This window comes from Hesperophylax consimilis, chromosome 17 (assembly GCF_061612785.1).
Source record: "Hesperophylax consimilis isolate HC1 chromosome 17, BYU_Hcon_1.0, whole genome shotgun sequence".
NCBI classification, from domain to species: Eukaryota; Metazoa; Arthropoda; class Insecta; order Trichoptera; family Limnephilidae; genus Hesperophylax; species Hesperophylax consimilis.
In genome coordinates, this window is record NC_142852.1 from 17,286,231 (window position 1) to 17,305,807 (window position 19,577).

At 38.4% G+C, this 19,577-nt stretch overlaps 1 protein-coding gene across 1 annotated transcript in view; it reads left to right on the forward strand.

Annotated features, from left to right (window-relative positions):
* Nup98-96 (nuclear pore complex protein Nup98-96) overlaps positions 1-19,577 on the forward strand; it is a 106,057-nt gene that overhangs the window by 73,944 nt on the left and 12,536 nt on the right. The window contains exons 28-38 of the mRNA XM_089641565.1: positions 3,429-3,518; positions 5,309-5,437; positions 5,903-6,030; positions 8,369-8,539; positions 9,130-9,211; positions 10,224-10,451; positions 11,051-11,249; positions 12,151-12,385; positions 12,735-12,862; positions 18,193-18,348; positions 18,797-18,935. Coding sequence (XP_089497691.1) covers positions 3,429-3,518; positions 5,309-5,437; positions 5,903-6,030; positions 8,369-8,539; positions 9,130-9,211; positions 10,224-10,451; positions 11,051-11,249; positions 12,151-12,385; positions 12,735-12,862; positions 18,193-18,348; positions 18,797-18,935 — 1,685 coding nt within the window. The remainder of the gene's footprint in view (positions 1-3,428; positions 3,519-5,308; positions 5,438-5,902; positions 6,031-8,368; positions 8,540-9,129; positions 9,212-10,223; positions 10,452-11,050; positions 11,250-12,150; positions 12,386-12,734; positions 12,863-18,192; positions 18,349-18,796; positions 18,936-19,577) is intronic.

Here is a 19,577-nt window from a genome sequence, read left to right on the forward strand (position 1 = left end):
TATTTTGCTCTAAATTCTTTCAGAAAATGTATTTTTTTCGGCAATAGTCAAACAAAACTCTCTTAGGAGACAAGAAACCTGATAAGGTTGTGCTGGATAGTGTTTAAATCCATCAATGAAATGGCCCCACCCAACATCTCTGAACTATGCGTCCCGGAAAACACTGGTCTGAGGCAGTCAACTCTTAGATCAGCAACATCAGCAGCTGTAGGCAGACTGATGGAACCTAAGCGCAAGCCAAATACTAAGTTTGGTGATCGCACTTTCGGAGTATCTGGGCCGAAGGCTTGGAATAAACTCCCTCCGGAACTAAGATCCATAACAAGTCTAACAGAATTCAGGTCTAAACTAAAAACTTACTATTAAATATATCATTCCTGAGAGAAAGTCCAGTTATATCCAATTTTCCAATAACGTCCTAAATCCTGGATCTAAATTTCGCTAATAAACAATTAACTAATGCTAATTAAGTGTTGATCTCAAGTGACTTACCAGGTAAGTATTGTACTGTATATTATCTCCATATATAGTTAGTAATAACATAGATCATTGTAGAAATGTATTATATATTTGTACAGCGCCCTTGAGGTGATTTTGCACAAAAACGGCGCTATACAAATCATCCAAATATTATTATAAGGTGGTTAAAATTCTCCACAAAGTACCTTTTGAAAAAGACAAGACCCGCAAATGTGTGGTTATCTCGATAACGCCACAAGCACCTCACCTGGCACTACTTCTCTGTTACAAAAGATCTAATCGTCAGCTATCACAAAGTCAGTGATAAACGTCGGCTATCACAGTAGTCCACTGCAAATGTAAACAGATCTGCTGAAGATAAAATAAACCACAAAATCTATAACTGTCCCACCCCAAATAACGGTACAACTTGTTTCAGACCAGCATCGCAGCTAAAAAGGCACAAAAATTAAGTATATTATACCATACTATACCGTCTGGCACTTTTCATGGAATGCCTCGTTTGAATAGAGCTTGGTGGATTATGTCGTAACCTAATCGCATCATATGTTACTACTCATTTATGGGGATGAAATAAAAGATGATGTCAATTTAAGCTTTTATTTGCAAGTGAAACGTACTCGTGTATTATAGAAAATAACTAATACACTTTGAAAAACAAAGATCCTATAATTATTATATGATTCTATCTCAGGGCAAGTACAAGGTTCCTTAGAATCGCTTAAAAGTTATTATTAAAACTAGAAGTACTAACCTTAACACATTGTAGTCGGGCGCTTCAAACAATAGACTCTAGCCTATAGCGGGTGTTTTTCGCGATTATCGCAAAAATATATCGCTTTCTTAAAATTAATACAATTTCTAAACCAAATAATATTTTCGATTGAAATTTTCAAAGAAATCATATATGACATTTGATTATCAAATATAAATTATAATTGCTTTGATTACATCATAATTACACCACATTTCAAAGCTGAATATAAAAACCTGATATTAATAAAGTAAATGGCATTCAATATTTGAAAATTCCATGTAAAAGATATTATGTTTATTCATATCATATAGTTATATAATAAATAATATGCTAATAATATGCCATGCTTGCAATTTTACAATCGCTGGATGTGTGAAATCTGATCGCATAAATATTGAACAGTGTCGCCTAAGGCCGAAGGCGAACACTTAAGTACACTTCATCGTCACTATCATTGGCTTGTAAAGACATTTTTGTAGGGATAAAGTCCTATACAATGCTAACATATTCAAATAATAAAATACCAAACAGTGCGAGCGGTATGAAAAATAGTCCAATACGTGAAATGACTCAAACTAAACTGGAGATTGAGATCACATAAAAGCTCTAGATTTGTGGCGACGCCTTTACAAGCGGCACACTAGCCAATCCGGACAAGGCATCTCAAATAACGTGGACAGAGTGTCGCCTAGCACCAAGGTAGCAAATTACCCTTCAAGGCGTTTTATTTCACGCTGATAACAAACCCGTATAATGCCGTTTCCCTCCAAAAACCGACAGTCGACAAAAACAGCATTTGCCGTGTCCCGCAGTTGACCGACAGTCCGCGAAAAACGGCAAATGCCGTGTCCCGACCACAATGTGTTAATACACATTGTCGGGTGCCATGTGTGTCATATGTTTGACATCACCAAGGAACCATTGGAACCCAGGCTATGCAATACATAAAAATAGAATTGAAAGTGTTCAAAATAGATTTTTAAGGTACCTTAATTTCCGCTCTTTTCGATCTCATATCAGTAATGAAGACTCTGCAAAGTTCTTCAATATACAGACGTTAACTTTCCGAAGAAATGTAGCAGATTTGGTAATGTTATTCAAAATTACACACAATTTAATCGATAGTCCTGATCTTCTTCAACGCCTATTATTCCATGTTCCCAATCGCAACAGCAGACAGTCGCTTACTTTTAATCTCCCTCATTGTAAGACAAATTCCAAACAAAACTCATTTATCTACAGATCCACACACTTTTTTAACTTAAATTATAACCATATTGACATATTTAACTCGACTTTACGCGACATAAAACAAAAACTCAATAATCAACAAAACTCAAACTAGTTCAATTCCTATATATTCCCGTCCTTTGCCTCTTAATCCTTATCCTATATTTCCCCCTCCTCCCCCCCACCCTCCTTTATTTTAATATTTTTAATATTTCCTAACTAAACAAGAAATTAATTTAAGAGAACATCTCTATGCCATTGTACACCATTGTAACACCATTAACTATTCATCAGTGGAAAGTTCATAATTGGCATAATTAATAATATTATTATTGTATCATTATATAATTACAGATTTGCTGTCAACTTTTCCAAATAAATAAATAAATAAATAAATCACAAATTGTTATTAAAACTAGAATTACGATAACCAGTATCAAGTAAACTTGATAACTCGTTTCCGTGTCGCCTGGAGATTCCCCCATCGGTCGTTCCCAGGATACACTTCCTCGTTGGCTCTCCGCTGAACACTCACTCGCTTCAGTTCCCGGTTAATGCCGCTGCTCTGTTACCTTCCAAACGAGCGGCTACACTCTCGCTAAAGCCAGGCGCTCGATCAAGTCAACATCCAGTAACAGTTACTGTTAGAGTCAACATTCAGATTCCCGGGGTTGGAAGTATAACTGTTACAATGTGCAGCTATAAACATCCTTAAATTTGTCCAAGCAAAAGTACAGAATTGCGAATCTGGTGGTCAGTTTGTCCCAGGAGTGATGGACTTTTGAATTCATCCCTTCCACTGAGGTGCGAGCCGATGGATCGAGAGCCTTGCAGGAAGGTAAAAATACGTCAGGGTTGGCATCAGAACTCGATTGAGTCCAGCTTCTTAGGGAAGTTATTTTATGACAATAATTTTGTAATTCTATCGGTTAAGTATGAAATATGTAATGTTTTTTTTTAGGTGTAAAAATGAAGCCACCAATAATTAAACCACAAACTGTGATGCTGAAATACCACAAGAGGATTCTGCCCTTCAAGAAAACCATTGCAGGTAAAATTACTTTTTTATTTGACTGTTATCCCTTCAGAATAATTTGTTTGCTTTTGGGAACAACTCGTATGGTCTCACAGAAATCGTTGTCTCCCTTACTGTTACTGTTGTAGAAAGAGAAAATACCATGCTTTATATTCAAATCTAGAAGTTAAATGAGGAAGAATTAAAATTTCCACCTTTATGAAACCAAAGGTTCCGACTGCAATTTGAAAAAAAAAACACTTTTTAATAATAATAATAATATTTGGCTAATTTATATAGCGCCGTTTTTATGAGAAATCACCTCAAGGGCAACGGTAATTTTTTATTGCAAAAACGTAAAGTGAAAAATTATACATTTATATCTAATTGTACGTATACGTTTGTGAACCGGAACGCGAGGCGAGCCACGAATTACAGGAAAGGAGCTAAGCAACTGCATGCGGCATTTGCAGTTGCTTCGTTCCTTTCTCATAATCTGAGGTTCAGCTCGGCAGTACCGCTCCCGTATGTATACGTAGCATAATAACATTTGAAAGCGTATTTCATCATCTTTCTAAAACAGTGTTTAGTTTTCGGATACACTTAGGGGGTATTTCACTATGTCGGGCTAAATATCTGACTAGCTAGCCGTTGGCTGGCTTTAAAGATCAGAATAACTTCGTTATTCAACGGCGACCGTTTCACCATTGTTGCCGAGCTTCCGGATAGATAACACTCGAAATAGTCTGGCAACATCGCAAAATGTTTGCAGTTACCCCATCTACTGCAACGCCTGTCATGTTTTGCCGCAATGTCTATGGAATGCTAGAGTCAACGCCAATTGATCTGTGGTCAACGCCGTCATCCAGTTTCCCGCCATAGTCCGCACACCGCAAAGTGTGCATTTTTTTGGTTATGTTATGTTGATTATCAGGTCATTTTAGATAGATTCGTGTCGAATTAATACATTGTTTCTTATTTTGAACACAATCAAATAATTCAGGATGGATCACACAAGCATTCAAATTCATTCGAGCTCTTAAAACTCGCGGCCTTCGCATCGCCGCCCTTTCACCTGCTTCTGTAAATCAAAAACCTCGGTATCCATAATAATTCGCAACAAAATTCGACTCACTTCTCCGCTGTCAAACTCGGAATGTTTTGACGCCATCTTTGATTCGAGGAATAGCGCCTAACGTGAGGTTCGAGCACTGATTAGTCAAATCGAACTTTAACCCGAGCGTTAGCGTTATTCAGATATAGTGAAAACGAAAAAATGACTAATCCGCGGATTAGTGCTTAGTCAGAACATAATCAGAGATAGTGAAATACCCCCTTAGAAATATTTAATTTATCCGGATTTTTTTTATTTTGCATAGAAAATATGCTAAAAATTAAAACACGCATTTTTATAAAAACAGTTTTTGTTGTTAAATTTGTTAAAGTGTCATGTGAGCGCTTGCGAGAAGACTTCATTTTGTAAACTTATTCAAACAAAAAACGTGGCGGAACGAAACAAACAGAAACACATGCGATAATTGCTAGAATTCACAAAAGACTAACGGAAATGTCCCAAAACAACAATAATGTCCCTTGGTGAGTGGTAAAATGGTCAGCTCTAGCAAGTTAGACGCGGAGGTATATTGACTGCGTGTGTACGAGTTAGATAACTAGTGCGAGTGTACTTGGCTGCGCTCTCCAGTCTAAGCAAACTACTGCATTAGACATTTGAATACTGACCAATTATAGAGCTTGATTTTGTGCTTTCAACTAGTAAATTGGCGGATTATATTACCGTAATGTGATTGACATTTTGATGTGTCTAGGTCGACTGGGTGCAGCGTGCTATTCCGACTTGGCCATAGCCAACGCTAGACTGTTCCGGGTGGGATGGGGCGTCGGCTCACAGCTGACCTCTCTAGCAACTCTTGATTCAGTGGCTGATGTAGCATTAGGTAAGACAAATCATATTTTACTCTGTATTTATAAATAAATAATTGCTAAGCCTTGTCCTTGCCCTGTGACAAAATGTTTCCAAAACATGGTAAACAAAACATTTCCCACGGTAAACATTGTGGCACCGAATGATGCTAGTTAAATGATAATATATTTGGGAATGCTGTGTGGATAGTCTTTTTGAGTAAAGGAAGGAGATGAAGTTCTCGCAAGGAAAAAGGAACGACGGGGTGCAAGAATCTGGTACCAGGGCTAAGGTATGACCCTCCCCTCTGCTGCGCAAGGCGATGGGTCGAGATAGCTCTGCTGAAGAGTTCAAAGGGACTTCTTCATCTGGTTTCTTCTGTGCTAAGTCAGCAAGCGAACCATTTGGTGTGACCTACCGCAGAGGTGTTAGTTATCGAATGAACGTTTCCCTGATTCCGAACAAATTAAAAATTATTTTTTTTAATCTTTTCTCCTAGCCCGTGATCTCTCGTCTCTATCAGACTACCTCGCCGGCCGTGGCGATACTGACAGCTCTGGTGTGGTGACCCAGAGGTTGAGGATCGCTGGGGGAGGCGCCCCCACCGACATCGATATCACATTCAAGGTAACCATTATTATTAATTAACAATTACCACCGAACAGAAAAATTTCCTAAAAGTTTCATGTTGATCATAAAGAATACTGAATACGGTGATTTGCATCAACTGTCCTTTTGACTACCAGGCTATATTTGACAAGGTCAAAGAAATAATATTCCCTCTTGTCATTCAATTTCAAATAGATTTGTTTGTTTTTTTTTTTTTAACATATCCGAAAATGATATACTGTTTTTGAAAGAAGCATAGACATTCAAATTAATAGATGAGCAAAGAGAAAAGGGAAGAGCGCAGGAGAGGGCATGACCGTCCCACTTTCGGTGATTTGTCAATAAATGAATCTGACAGTATGCGGGCAACTCGCATTGTAATATCACCATTAGGTCCTCTAAAATTAAATCTATTAAAAATTAATAATACTTTTTACAATGGCGTGTAAATTTCTGGCTGTGTAAAAAACTTAACTACACATCCAAAATCGGGTAAACAAAAGTTTGAGCTTGTTTTTCAAATTTTATATTTTGTTACACTGTTTAGTTAGACACTTTTACAAATGTGTTATAATTTACCCACCTCACTCAATTTTAGCGTCGTCAGACGATTCATTTAACTCTTAAACCCTACCACTCTGGGAATGTAATTATTCCTACCACGGGGTACTTCAGTACCCCGCGCAAAAAAAATTTATAAAATAAAAGTGTTATATTTTTTTAAATATTATTTTTATTATGGCAAAGTAATAAGAAAAGACAATAAAATTTATTAATAAAAACTAATAGACATTTTTGTCGTTACATGAAGGACAGATTTTGTATTGATGGTCAACACAAATATGGCGGCGACAAGTGTTACAGACAGATCGAGATATTTTGTCCTTTGTGCGCGGACAAAAGCAGCAGCGACCAGGTTTGGGATTATCAAGGACCGGTCTATGATCTTCACTATGAATATTCAAGACTGCACGTATAATCCCGGGGTAAACTTGGCCATTGTAATTTTGCTCTCATGTGAGGCTTTATGAGTGCAATTGACAAACTCTTAAGAAATTCTATTATCTTATTTTCTTTTTATCAATGTTAGTTGACAACTTGAATAAGACCCAAGAGTTGACACCAACGGCATTTAGCAACCCGTAGAAGAGACACATGGGCCACCTTTTGGTCTTCTTGGACGTCGAGTACTTCTTACAAAGTTGGTCGAACACATCCACCCCGCATTTGGTTTTACTATAGAAATGTATTATTTCTGGAAGGTACACTTCATTATCCTTGTCAGGGCTGTCTTGCATGGTGGATAGCATGATTACAACTTTATTCTTAGCTGACTTCAGAGGACAATACGATAAAAGTGTGAGAGGTCCGTCGTAGGCAAACATTGATGTGCATCTCTCTCGATTTTTAGTGTCCAAGAAAACAGGAGGAATTTGTCGTTTATTCTTCTTTACAGTTCCAACTAATGTTATCCATTTTTCCAGTAACTTCTTGACTATGGGTATAGAAGTGAACCGTCTGGTTCGAGTCTGAGATGCCATATCTGAAAACAATACAGACACATCATTACGCTGCATACACTTTCATTACATTCATAACACATTATTAGTCCATGAATGTCTCGTTATTCGGCGCAGGCCCTCCCTGTCAACACTGTACTCTAACCATTATCACTAAGTAAAGTAAATCATAAATAATGTGTAAACTTACCAGAGAGATGTCGAAAAACAACTTCAGTAATTCAAGTATAACTGGAAGGAAGAACTAACACTATTCCTACCACGGGGTACTAGGGTACCCCGGAACACCTGTGGACGCGACTGCACTTGCCGGGCGGTCACGGCTTAGTGACGTACTTACGCGCCAATTATCGAGAGTAGATTAGCTAGAACAATTTTTGCAACAGTGCAATATTGTAAAAATTGTTGATATTTTAAACACCAGGGGGGTACTCCAGTACCCCAGGTAGGGTTTAAGAGTTAAGAAGGAACATTCAGATACTGTGTAGAAAAGTCCCACAATGGACAGCGTTGCAAACCTTTGCCTTACTTTAGCAAACTTTACCTTTCTGCGCTGGGTCTTGTTATTTTAATGTGCACTCTTCGGTGGTCAGTGTACGACTAATGTCGTAATTTATTCAAAGCATTCTCGAACCCTTCTGGTGCCAAAAATATGATCACGTGGTTTGTCTCCAGTTTCATTAAAATGATTCCCAAATTTCACCTTAGGGCAAGTCTACTAATTCAGATGTCTATGGAAAAAGCTTATCTATGAAATTGTGTTATCGTTGTTAGTTTTTAAATTGATTTGAAATCAAATAATTGTAATTTATTAACAACCGTTGTTTGTTTTCCAGGAAACGGTAGAGCGTCACCTTGAAATAATGCTGGCGCACTCGCGCATGGTTTCCAAGTCGGACGCCCAATGCCCTCTGTTCGTTCCGGACGCCGATAGTCACCTGGTGGCGGCAGAAAAGCATCAGCAGGAAGCCGCGCGACTCAGCTCTCTGATAAGGGATTCCGATGGCGTAAGAATTATATCACATATATTTATATCTTTTGTAATAATAATAAGTGTTTTACTGTCTTTTTTATCTTATCTTCACTGGGATCTCCCGTGCTGAGGATTTCATTTACATATGATTAAAATTCAGTAGTATGGATAGTATAAAGTAATTATAAATATATTACAAGTAGTTTTTTTGTTCAGTTGAGTGGTTTCAATTTCAGTCTGTATTTAGTGTCAGTAAAATCTATTTCTGATCTCCCTATATTGTGTATCGAGCTTTTTATTTGAGATATAAATGTTAAAATATTGCAGTGTGTTTTGAATGAGAGTGGGATTTTGCTGTAGAGTTTAGTACCATAGTATGGGATGCTTTTTTGTCCAAATGTTGTATGTTGTAGTTGCTTCCATTAGACCATGGGTTTTGACGAGTGATTTTAATACTCTAATAAAACTAGTGCAGACCTGGGAAAAATTAGGGGATATTATAATTGTCAGATTTGTGAAGCCTCATGGTCAGTCATTGCTTTAGAAGAAATTTACCCAGAGAATATTAGCAAACTTGAAAAATTACCACATCTATCTAATGACATTGTAAATTTTTTTTTTCAGATTGGCATCAGCCCGCTGTACTGGAAGCAAGTGTGGTCGCTGTGCATCGCTCTGTGGGGAGAACACGGAGATCCTGACGAAGGTGAGTGTGGTGTGCCGCTCATCCAGCGCTGGAGAGAGATATACTTGTGGTTATCTTAGTGTACAAAATAAAAGTCTCTATTAACTCAGATACAGCGTTTATTATTGAATTTAAAATTGTTTCACAAATCACAATAACAACGCGTTACTATACGAAATAATACTATGAAATGCTGGCGATATCTAGGTCAAGGTTCCTAGCGCGGTAGTAGTTGGCTGAAGACTGAATACTGAATACTAACTGCTCGCTACGTCAGGCTTATTTATACAGCCCCTGCCGATGTTCCAGTAGGTAGGCGGGATCGCAAGTAAAACGGAGACACTCGCTCAGACTGGGTCCTACTGGAACTTTCGGTGGCGCTGCTATTACGCATAGGCGATAGGCTAGAACCTTCTAGCGAGTTGGCATAATGTGCCAGACCAACTCGCAACGTATTGTCGTAGGTAGGTCGTGTTGTTTACGATTAGTTCTCGGTAGTAACTCGCAAGTAAATAGGTAGGTCGAGTTGTTTACTTTGGTCAAGACAATCTAGATTAATCTCTCGCCACATACTAATGATGATGATTTTGATGAAAATCCATCATTATGTATATAATCAAAAGAGCAAAAAAATAAAAGTGTTTGCAATGATAAAACGGCAGAAGTGTGCTGCTTGCGTGTCTGTGTGCCCCGAAGTAAGGTCAATTATTCCTTACTTTGTGTGAAATTGATAACATTTTTAAATATTAACAATCTTTCTTCGAAAAATATTCAATTTTGTTGGCCCTTCTGAGGCCTAGGAGTTAAGAGGTCATATGTAAATTGGCAAACAAAGCTTCGTAACTCCCGATGAAAAATGGAATCGTAACTGAAAGTACATAATTACATTGACCTAGAGATTTAAGAGAGATAAACTGCACACATTTCACTATGCTAGAGCTCACCGATCACAAAATGAAAGCTGATGTAAGTGGGGATCGCGGGCGATATCGATCCAGAGCGATACTGAGGGTTAACGATTATTATTTTTCAGACCCCAATGAACCGTCTGGAAATCGCCTGCTTGCCGAACACGCCGCGTTTTCCGACTGGCTGGAAACATGCAACGCCGAGGAAGTTCACCTGAAGGAAACCGCCGAGGAGCGGGATTCCGTGGACGGCATTGTGGCGCTGCTTGCCGGAAACCGACTGCCCGACGCATGCAGGCTGGCGCAGAAGGAGAAGAACTACTTGCTGGCTGCCATATTGACGCAGATTAAAGGTTGGTGAATTGTTGTGTCCTTTGTTGTGGCTTTGAACCAGATAATGGATGGTTACCTTGAGAGAGTTCCTTTTCGAGGAATAATAACCTCGTTGAAAATAATGTTTCATAAACCCAATTGTATCTGATTACGACTAAAAGGGATCGAAATGACAAGAAGAACGAAATCGTTAGCGACGTCAATACGTATTCCGGCAGAACCACTCATGCAATACCTTTGACCGGGTTTGATGTTGAGGTCTTGTCAACAAATTGCCTTCTTACGGACTTCCCGCATCCTTGTGTACGTGGATTGCCAACTTTTTGAGGAAGAGATCGATTCAGATGGTTGCTGACAGTTTCACCTCTTGTTTATATTCAATAAGTGCCGTCATCCTACAGGGATCGGTTCTGTGTCTCACTTTGTTTTTGTTGCACATCAATGACCTTTATGTACCAATTCATTGACAATGACCTTTTGACGTGTGCACCAATCCATTGTTACGCAGATGAAAGTACAGTCCATGATAGCTCTTTATCTGACAAGCCCTGAAAGAGCACATAAACGCCATTCTAAATCAACTGCCTATCCTACTGACTGTTATTATCTTCATTTCTAGGCGACGACAACATTCGCTCCCTAGCCTACAACCAGTGCGCATCATTCCTGCAGACCTGCGCCCAATCACACATCAGTGAGCGCGTAATGGGCGTGTTGGCGCTTCTATCGGGCCGGGCGCGCCTCGCCCTGAACGGGGGCCAATCCCTGCACGCTTGTCGGGGGCTCACCTGGGCAGGGGCCCTGGCCCTTCACTACTGGTAAGTGGACCCTTCTAAACGTACACTTTTTCCTTGTTCAAAGTGTCCTAGAGTAACTAAATATACACTGCTTTTGTTTGATTGTGAGGTTATCCTCGGTTGAACTTAGCAGTAATTGAAATTATCCCGAATTCCATTGCCCACCATTGAACTCGACTGTATTGGCCATCATGAATATTGGCCACCGATGGTCGTCGCATCAACCCAGAGAATTCATGATATTAACCCCAGGCTAATTTGTTTCCTTTTGGGTACAGCTCATATGGTCTCATATATATCGTTGTCTCCCTTACTACTGTGGTTAGAATATGATCAAAACGGTGTTGGAAAGAGAAAACACCACGCTTTATATTCAAATCTAGAAGTTAACCACAGAAGAATTAAAATGTACACCTCAATGAAACCAAAGGTTCAGACTGCAATTTGAAAAAAAAAATGAAACTTTACCTTTTTGTGAGGCAACGATAACGTTTATACTGTGTCTGATATGTGTTTTTTTTTCGTTATCAGTAATTTTACTTAGAAAAAACCTACGGTGAGCCGTTTTTAGCTTTTTTATATATGGCCCCAAAGAACAATGTCAGATGTGAAAACGTTTAGTTTTGCAGTAGAGCTGTTTAAAGTTTTGTTACTGCATTCTTACTGTTTTTGATAATTCCAATTAAATAAATAGGAGTTGATGCAAAATATCAAAAAACACTGTATTTGTTGATCTAAAGGACAGCTCTACTGCAAGACTACAGATTTTCACATCCGACATTGTTCTTCGGGGCCGTCGATATGTATGTTTATTACTAATAATACAATTTGAAATTTTTTTTATCACTTCATCAAGGAACGTGGAACCCTTGGAAAGATAATATGTCATAAGATATCTTTAACTAACATTTATTTTTTCCAGGTACATCTGCGACCCCATTGCCACCGTGTCGGATGCCCTACGTTCCTTCGAAGCGTCCTTTTGGGAGGACTGTCGCCCGCCCCTGGCCGACACTTGCCCCCCCGACCTGGATGATGATGATATTAGCGACCAGGACAGGGAGAAGGATATTCGCACAGCCAGCGACAGGGATCAGCAGGTTTCCAGGGTGGCATTGCCTGTTCCCAGGCATATGAGGGATGAGTTGAGACTGGAGGTTTGTTGAATTATTATAATATGTTCATCAAACATCATTTTTCTTCTTTCGTATGGTGCTGGGCTAGAGGGGGACATCTAGGTTTGCGAGCCAGTCTAAGGCCTTTAGTGTTGCCCTGTAGGCCTCGTTGATCTATCGTAGACATCTCGCTAATATTGGATAAACGATATATTCAAATCCGTCAAAACCACACGACAACGGCGTAGTTCGAGATCAAAATTTCAAACAACCATAAATGTTCCAGTCATCCAGCACTCACCTTTCAACAGTTTATTCCACAGAGTTTCAGAGTTTTTCATTGGTGGATATAGTTAGGCAATAATATGGCATTATTTTGTGTATTATCCAGGACAGCAGCAAGCGCATCCTGGACCTCCGCTACCAGCTCATGAGTCTCCGCACCTCCAAGTGGAAATCTCTGGACAGCGTCTTGAATCCCGCTTCTCACACACGCGACCCTCTGGACTACAGACTAAGGTATTTATCATTTCACAAATCTCAACTCATGTGATCAAAAAGAATGTGGAGATTTTCAAGAATCCCAATTGCTCCTGACCATTTGGAGCCAGTGAGACTATGGCATGCTGTGTATGGTATGCTGTGAGGCTGAAGGTAGTTGGGATGAGAAGGAGACGGGCAAGAGGAATGTGGGGAATACCTGGCTGTTTAGATCTGGTTAACAAACACATTTCAATTCTGAATGGCAGTCGTTCTGCAGGGCGACACTGACCCTGAACAAAAGGACCCTCAGATGGTTTGGGCATGTAGAGCGAATGAACGAAGAAAGGATCACGTACATGTGAATGTGGCAAGGATTGTGTGCCAAAACCGAATTGTTTGGCGGTCTATCCTTTATGCCTATCTACCCCTGCGGAGAAACGTTGTGATGGTTAGTTATTTAGTTAGTTGGACGAAAAGGTACATATGATACGTGAGTGAATGATAGTAAAGTAGTCATGGTGGAGAATAATTGATGTGTTGATCAATATTTTATCAAAGTTTGATCAGTGTTTGATCAATATTTTATCAAAGTTTGATAAGTGTTTTATCAACATTTTATCAAAGTTTGATCAGTGTTTGATCAATATTTTATCAACGTTTGATCAATGTTAATCACAAATGTGATGGTTAGTTATTTAGTTAGTTGGATTAAAAGGTAGATATGATACGTGAGTGAATGATAGTAAAAACGAGTGATAGTAAACATTTTTTCGTGAGTTTTTATTCACTCTCGCACGAAATAATGAGTGATACCGTACTCTTTGAATTGAGAAACATCATTCTCGAACAATACAAAACAATAAACGAATTATTAATCCGTGTAAAGTCCGTGGAAGAAATATTAAATCGACAGGCGACAAACAGTGTAAACACTAATGGTCTACCTACACCTCCCGCTACCGCCAGCTGGGCTGACGTCGCCGCACCGCCCGCCGCCGCCGCCCCCCCCGCCAACCCGCACGCTGTTACACTAACCAAAGAACGTATGCGCACTAGGGCGGCCACCAAGGCCAAAAATAACGCAAGTCATCTCGAAGTCCCCACTACCAGCGGCGCGATCCCCAAAATACAAACGACGGAACCACGCATTCTAACTTCCGAATCTGAAGCGAAAACCGCGCCAAATAAGGAAGAATGGATGAACGTCAAACGCAGACAACGGACAAGCAAGAATCTGATAGTCGGAAATGGCGATAAATCCTCTAGTATCAAGGTATGTCCAAGGATAAGGAATATCATAGTATCTAGGATTTCAAAGGACACCACAGTAGATGATATCCGAGCGCATCTAGAGAAAAATAATATAACAAACTGTGAGATAGAGAAATTCATCGCTAATTCTCAGGAATACGCAGCGTTCCGTATAGGAGTAACAGATGAGTTATACGATAAACTTTTGCAGGAAGATTTGTGGCCCCGAGGAGTACCGGTAAGAAACTACCGTTACTTAAAACCAAGACAAAATCCGGTTGATCTTAACCAAAACCGAGGCAAACAAAACGATTCTGCGGCCACTAAATGACTAGAGAGCAGAGTTAAAGTAAATTCTCTCCCCTGCACAATGTATTATCAAAATGTGCGGGGATTGAGATCCAAGACCGATGACTTCTTACATAGTGTTATTATACAAGACAACGACTTTATATTATTGTCAGAGACCTGGCTCAACGACAGTATTCATAATTGTCAACTGTTTGATCAACGATATGACATCTCCAGAAAGGACAGAACTTCAGGCCAATCAAGAGGAGGAGGAGTGCTACTAGCCGCGAGACGTGATCGCGTCAAACAATGCCAGAGACTCACGTTTCTAGAAAATGATGGCGAAAACTTATGGATTAAGGCTAAAATAAATGAAATTAGTATTTATATATGTATAGTGTACATTCCACCGGCTTCACAGAGAACTACTTACTCTGATTTTTTCGATAAAATCATAGCTAATTTTAACTTTTTAGTATATAAAAAAATTATTATTGTTGGCGATTTTAACTTACACTCCTGTGTGAGTCACAAAGCAACTCAAACAGATTTGTTATATTTTATGGAACTATTTCAATTGGAACAGAAAAACTTAATCACTAATATAACGAACAGGACCTTGGACGTTATTATCAGTAATTTTGACTTAAAAGTGTTCAAATCCGTATACTCACTTGTTAGTGAAGATTCATACCACCCATCTTTATATGTAGAATTCGCGCTCAATGTAAGCAAAGCCTATTGTCGGAATTTATTAAATGACGACAATGGAAATTGTGTTAAGCGAGGATGGAATCTAGAACGTGGTAACTTCGAATATTTTTATGTTTACTTGAATTCTCACGACTGGAAACCCTTATTAAAACTTAAAGATGTAGATTTAGCAGTAGAATATTTTTATAATGTAATTTATGACCTTTTTGACATGTGTTTTGAGAGAAAGCGTGTACCTTGTTTTGAAAGAAGATACCCTAAATGGTTTAATGGTGAAATTATTAGTGACCTGAAAAAGAAATGCAAACTTCACAGAAACTGGAGGCGCACCGGATTGATAAGATATCGGGAAAAGTTTTGTATTCTAAGATCTAAAATCAAACGTAGTATAAATATTGCGTATAAGGATTACATAAATAATATCGAAAAAAAACGTCAAGAGTGATCCGAAATCCTTCTGGAAATTTGTATCCGAAAAGAGGAAAGACGGTGGGTTTCTAAACTCAGTGTCATGGAACGGAAGTACTCATACTGGGCCCGATATTCCGGAAGCATTTGCGAATTACTTTAAGTCAGTCTATAGCGAACATAGTGCAGAATTTGACTCACATACCCCAGGCGGTTACTCTTCACTAGCTCAAAATGTTGAAATTTTAAGTGTAAATAAAAATGATTACCTAGCTGCAATTAAAAAACTAAAACCAAAAAAATCTGTTGGACCAGATTTTATTAACACAATTGTCCTGAAGGGATATGCAGATCCGTTAATGGTACCGCTTTTACATATCTTTAATATTTCACTTAACTCCGGTAAGTTCCCCGACCGCTGGAAAATCTCAAAAGTCACGCCCTTACACAAAAACGGCGATAAATCATGTGTATCTAATTACAGACCTGTGGCAATTCTTTCGGCACCGGCCAAATTATTTGAACTCGTAATACAAAAACGTATATACTATAAAGTAGAACCATTTCTCATAAACCAGCAGCATGGGTTTAGAGAGGGCAGGTCTACAATGACCAACTTAATGGTATTTACGGATTACGTCTCAAATATATTGGACAATAACGAACAAGTAGATGTCTCATATAATGATTTTGCGAAAGCTTTTGACAAAGTGGATCACCTCATATTACTGAATAAACTTGAAAGCTTCGGCTTCTCATACATGCTGCTTTTGTTCTTTCATAATTATTTGTCTAACAGAAAACTATACGTTGTTTACGGGCAGTTCACATCGAAACTCTACGCCACAAATTCTGGGGTCCCTCAAGGGTCTAATTTAGGACCACTATTATTTTTATTGTTTAAATGACATAGGGATGTTTATAAGATTTGTAAAATTTTTATTATTTGCGGATGACATTAAACTATACACCTGTATAACGACAAATGAAGACTCCATTCGTCTACAAATCGATATCGACGGTATAGTAGAGTGGAGTCATCAAAATAAACGTCATTTTAACAGTAGTAAGTGTTCAATTATGTGCATTACAAGGGCAAAGCGTACTTTATATTTTAACTATAAAATGTCTGGTACCTCTCTAAAACATATTTCGATAACGAAGGATTTAGGAATCACTTTTGATACGCGTCTGACTTTTCGAACTCATATCGATTCGGTGTGCAACTCTGCAATGCGAATGCTGGGTTTTGTTATATGTAATTCGAAATCTTTTACGAATACGGCAGTCATAAAAATGCTTTATTTTACTCTGGTTCGCAGCATTCTTGAGAGTGGATCGATAATATGGGGACCCGAAGATGCCCTTTACTCAAATGATGTAGAAAAGGTGCAAAAAAAGTTTATGCGATACCTCTACATGCGAGAGTTCGGATATTACCCTTTATTGTATCCCTCTGATTTTCTTGCCGGAATGCTGGGGATAGAATGTCTAGACGTTGGAGAAATATTGCAATGGTGTTAGTGGCGCACAAGCTGCTAAATGGGCACATTTGCAATCCAGATATTCTGGAACGAATTTCTTTTTATGTCCCTGATAATTTCATCAGAGCTAGACAGCACAGATTATTTATTTTTCCAAGGGGCAGGACCAACCTACCAATGAGGGGGGAGAATAACTACTTTGTTAAATCACATTTCTTCTGTGATTGACATTTTCAATTTGAACCAAAGAGAATTTAAGACGGCAATAAGCATACTATTTAACAAATCTGGTTAATCAGATAGTATTGATGTATTTACCCATGCAAATATAAACTGTAATTTATAAACTGTTATTTGTGAAATGTAAATGGAATATACTGTTTTTCACAATAAATCAATAAAATAAAAATAAAAATAAAATAAAGTAGTCAGGGTTGAGAATAATTGATGTGTTGATCAATATTTTATCAAAGTTTGATCGGTGTTTGATCAATATTTTATCAAAGTTTGATAAGTGTTTTATCAACATTTTATCAAAGTTTGATCAGTGTTTGATCAATATTTTATCAACGTTTGATCAATGTTAATCACAAATGTGATGGTTAGTTATTTAGTTAGTTGGATGAAAAGGTAGATATGATACGTGAGTGAATGATAGTAAAGTAGTCAGGGTTGAGAATAATTGATGTGTTGATCAATATTTTATCAAAGTTTGATCGGTGTTTGATCAATATTTTATCGAAGTTTGATCAGTGTTAATCAACATTTTATCGAAGTTTGATCAGTGTTTAATCAATATTTTATCAACGTTTGATCAATGTTAATCACAATTGATCAATGTTGATCACACGTCATCAAAGTTGATCAATTTTGATCACACTTGATCAATGTTGATCACACCTGCTCAATGTTAATCACAATTGATCAATGTTGATCACACGTCATCAAAGTTGATTAATTTTGATCACACTTGATCAATGTTGATCACACCTGCTCAATGTTGATCACACTTGAAAAATGTTTGATCACACTTGATCAATGTTATTCTCACTTGGTCGAAGTTTGATCACACTTAATCAAAGTTTGATCATTTTTTTATCAATATTCTTCACATTTGATCAATGCTTGATCAATTTCACTCGAAGTTAAGAGGTAAAATTGATTCTCTTCAGTTGTTGCTCGTGTCTGGACTAATTATTGTTTATCTTCTGTCCGCAGCTGGCTCCTCCAACAGTTCCTGGAGGGTTTGGGCTACTCGCACTGGTCTGCCAACGGCCTGGCCTCCGTCACCACGGGATTCGCCGCGCAGCTGGAGGCGCACGGCCTGTGGCACTGGGCCGTGTTTGTGCTGCAGCACATCAAGGACGACCGCATGTGAGTGAGAACTACCTAACCTAACCTAACCTAATCCAATCAATGTCCTAGCCCAGGAGATTGGCAGACTTTCACATGAGAAGAGTCAAGTTATAACCAAGAGGATAATAAATATATATTGTGGGCGTACTGGCAAAAGCGGTAAGTCAGTCATTTTTTTGACATATCCAGTGTACTTTTCTTTGAGCTACTGTCCAAGCTGGAAATATTTTGGATGCGATTTTAACCCTTATGTTTTCAAAACTGTATAGAGAACAAAATCAGATTTGCTTGCGCTAATGTCACCGTAAACTTAAATCTAATTGAATCTTACCCTAACCCAGTGGTCGCAAACTGCAGTTCCCAAGACATGCAGCTCTTTGGCCACTTGAGTGCAACTCTTCGAAGAATGACGTGTTTACAATACATTTTATTTTCCTAATTCTTTATAATATCGTAATGTTTGCAGGCGAGCGTATGCTGTGAAGGAGATGATTCTTCGCCACGCCGGCGGCAGCGAAAACACTTCCGCCGGCGATCTCCTGAGCCGACTCGGAGTGCCAGAGAAGTGGATCCATTTAGCCGAGGCGCAGAAAGCCAAGTATTTGGTAAGTTAATAGTCATATTTTGTTTATGCAATATTTTATTATCAGCACTGCAAGCTTGAGTTGACCGTGCCGTATTGTGCCGAGTAATTACTGCAACAAGGTATCTCAGAAATCAGAGTTAACACAAAATCTTAACTTTATTTCCTCGTCTAAACCTCAACGCTGCCAAACAAGGTTCCAAAAATAAGAATCCGGCACCTATCACTGTTTAATGCAATCAAATCAAATGTAATGAATGTTACTACCTTTGTTTTATGCAATAAAAACATTGATTTAGCATTTTATATTTGCCAACAGTACAGACGAAACGAAAGACGTTTAGCAGAGCAGGTTCTAGGACTGAAGCCATCATCATAATTTAGAAACCACAATTTTGAATTTAAGACAAGATAGAACTGGGATGACAAAATTTAATTATTTAATATCAACGGTATAAATATATCATACACAATAATTACATGTCTCAGAATAACAATTGACTGTGGCATTTGATCACAAAATATTATCAAAAAGTATGAGTAGACCTACGTTATATTAGTAATGATTTAGAAGATATGATAGTACAGCTTTCTTTGATAGAAAGTACTCATTTTGAAAACACCAAAATATCACGATAGCATGCGGACAATCATCGTTAACAAC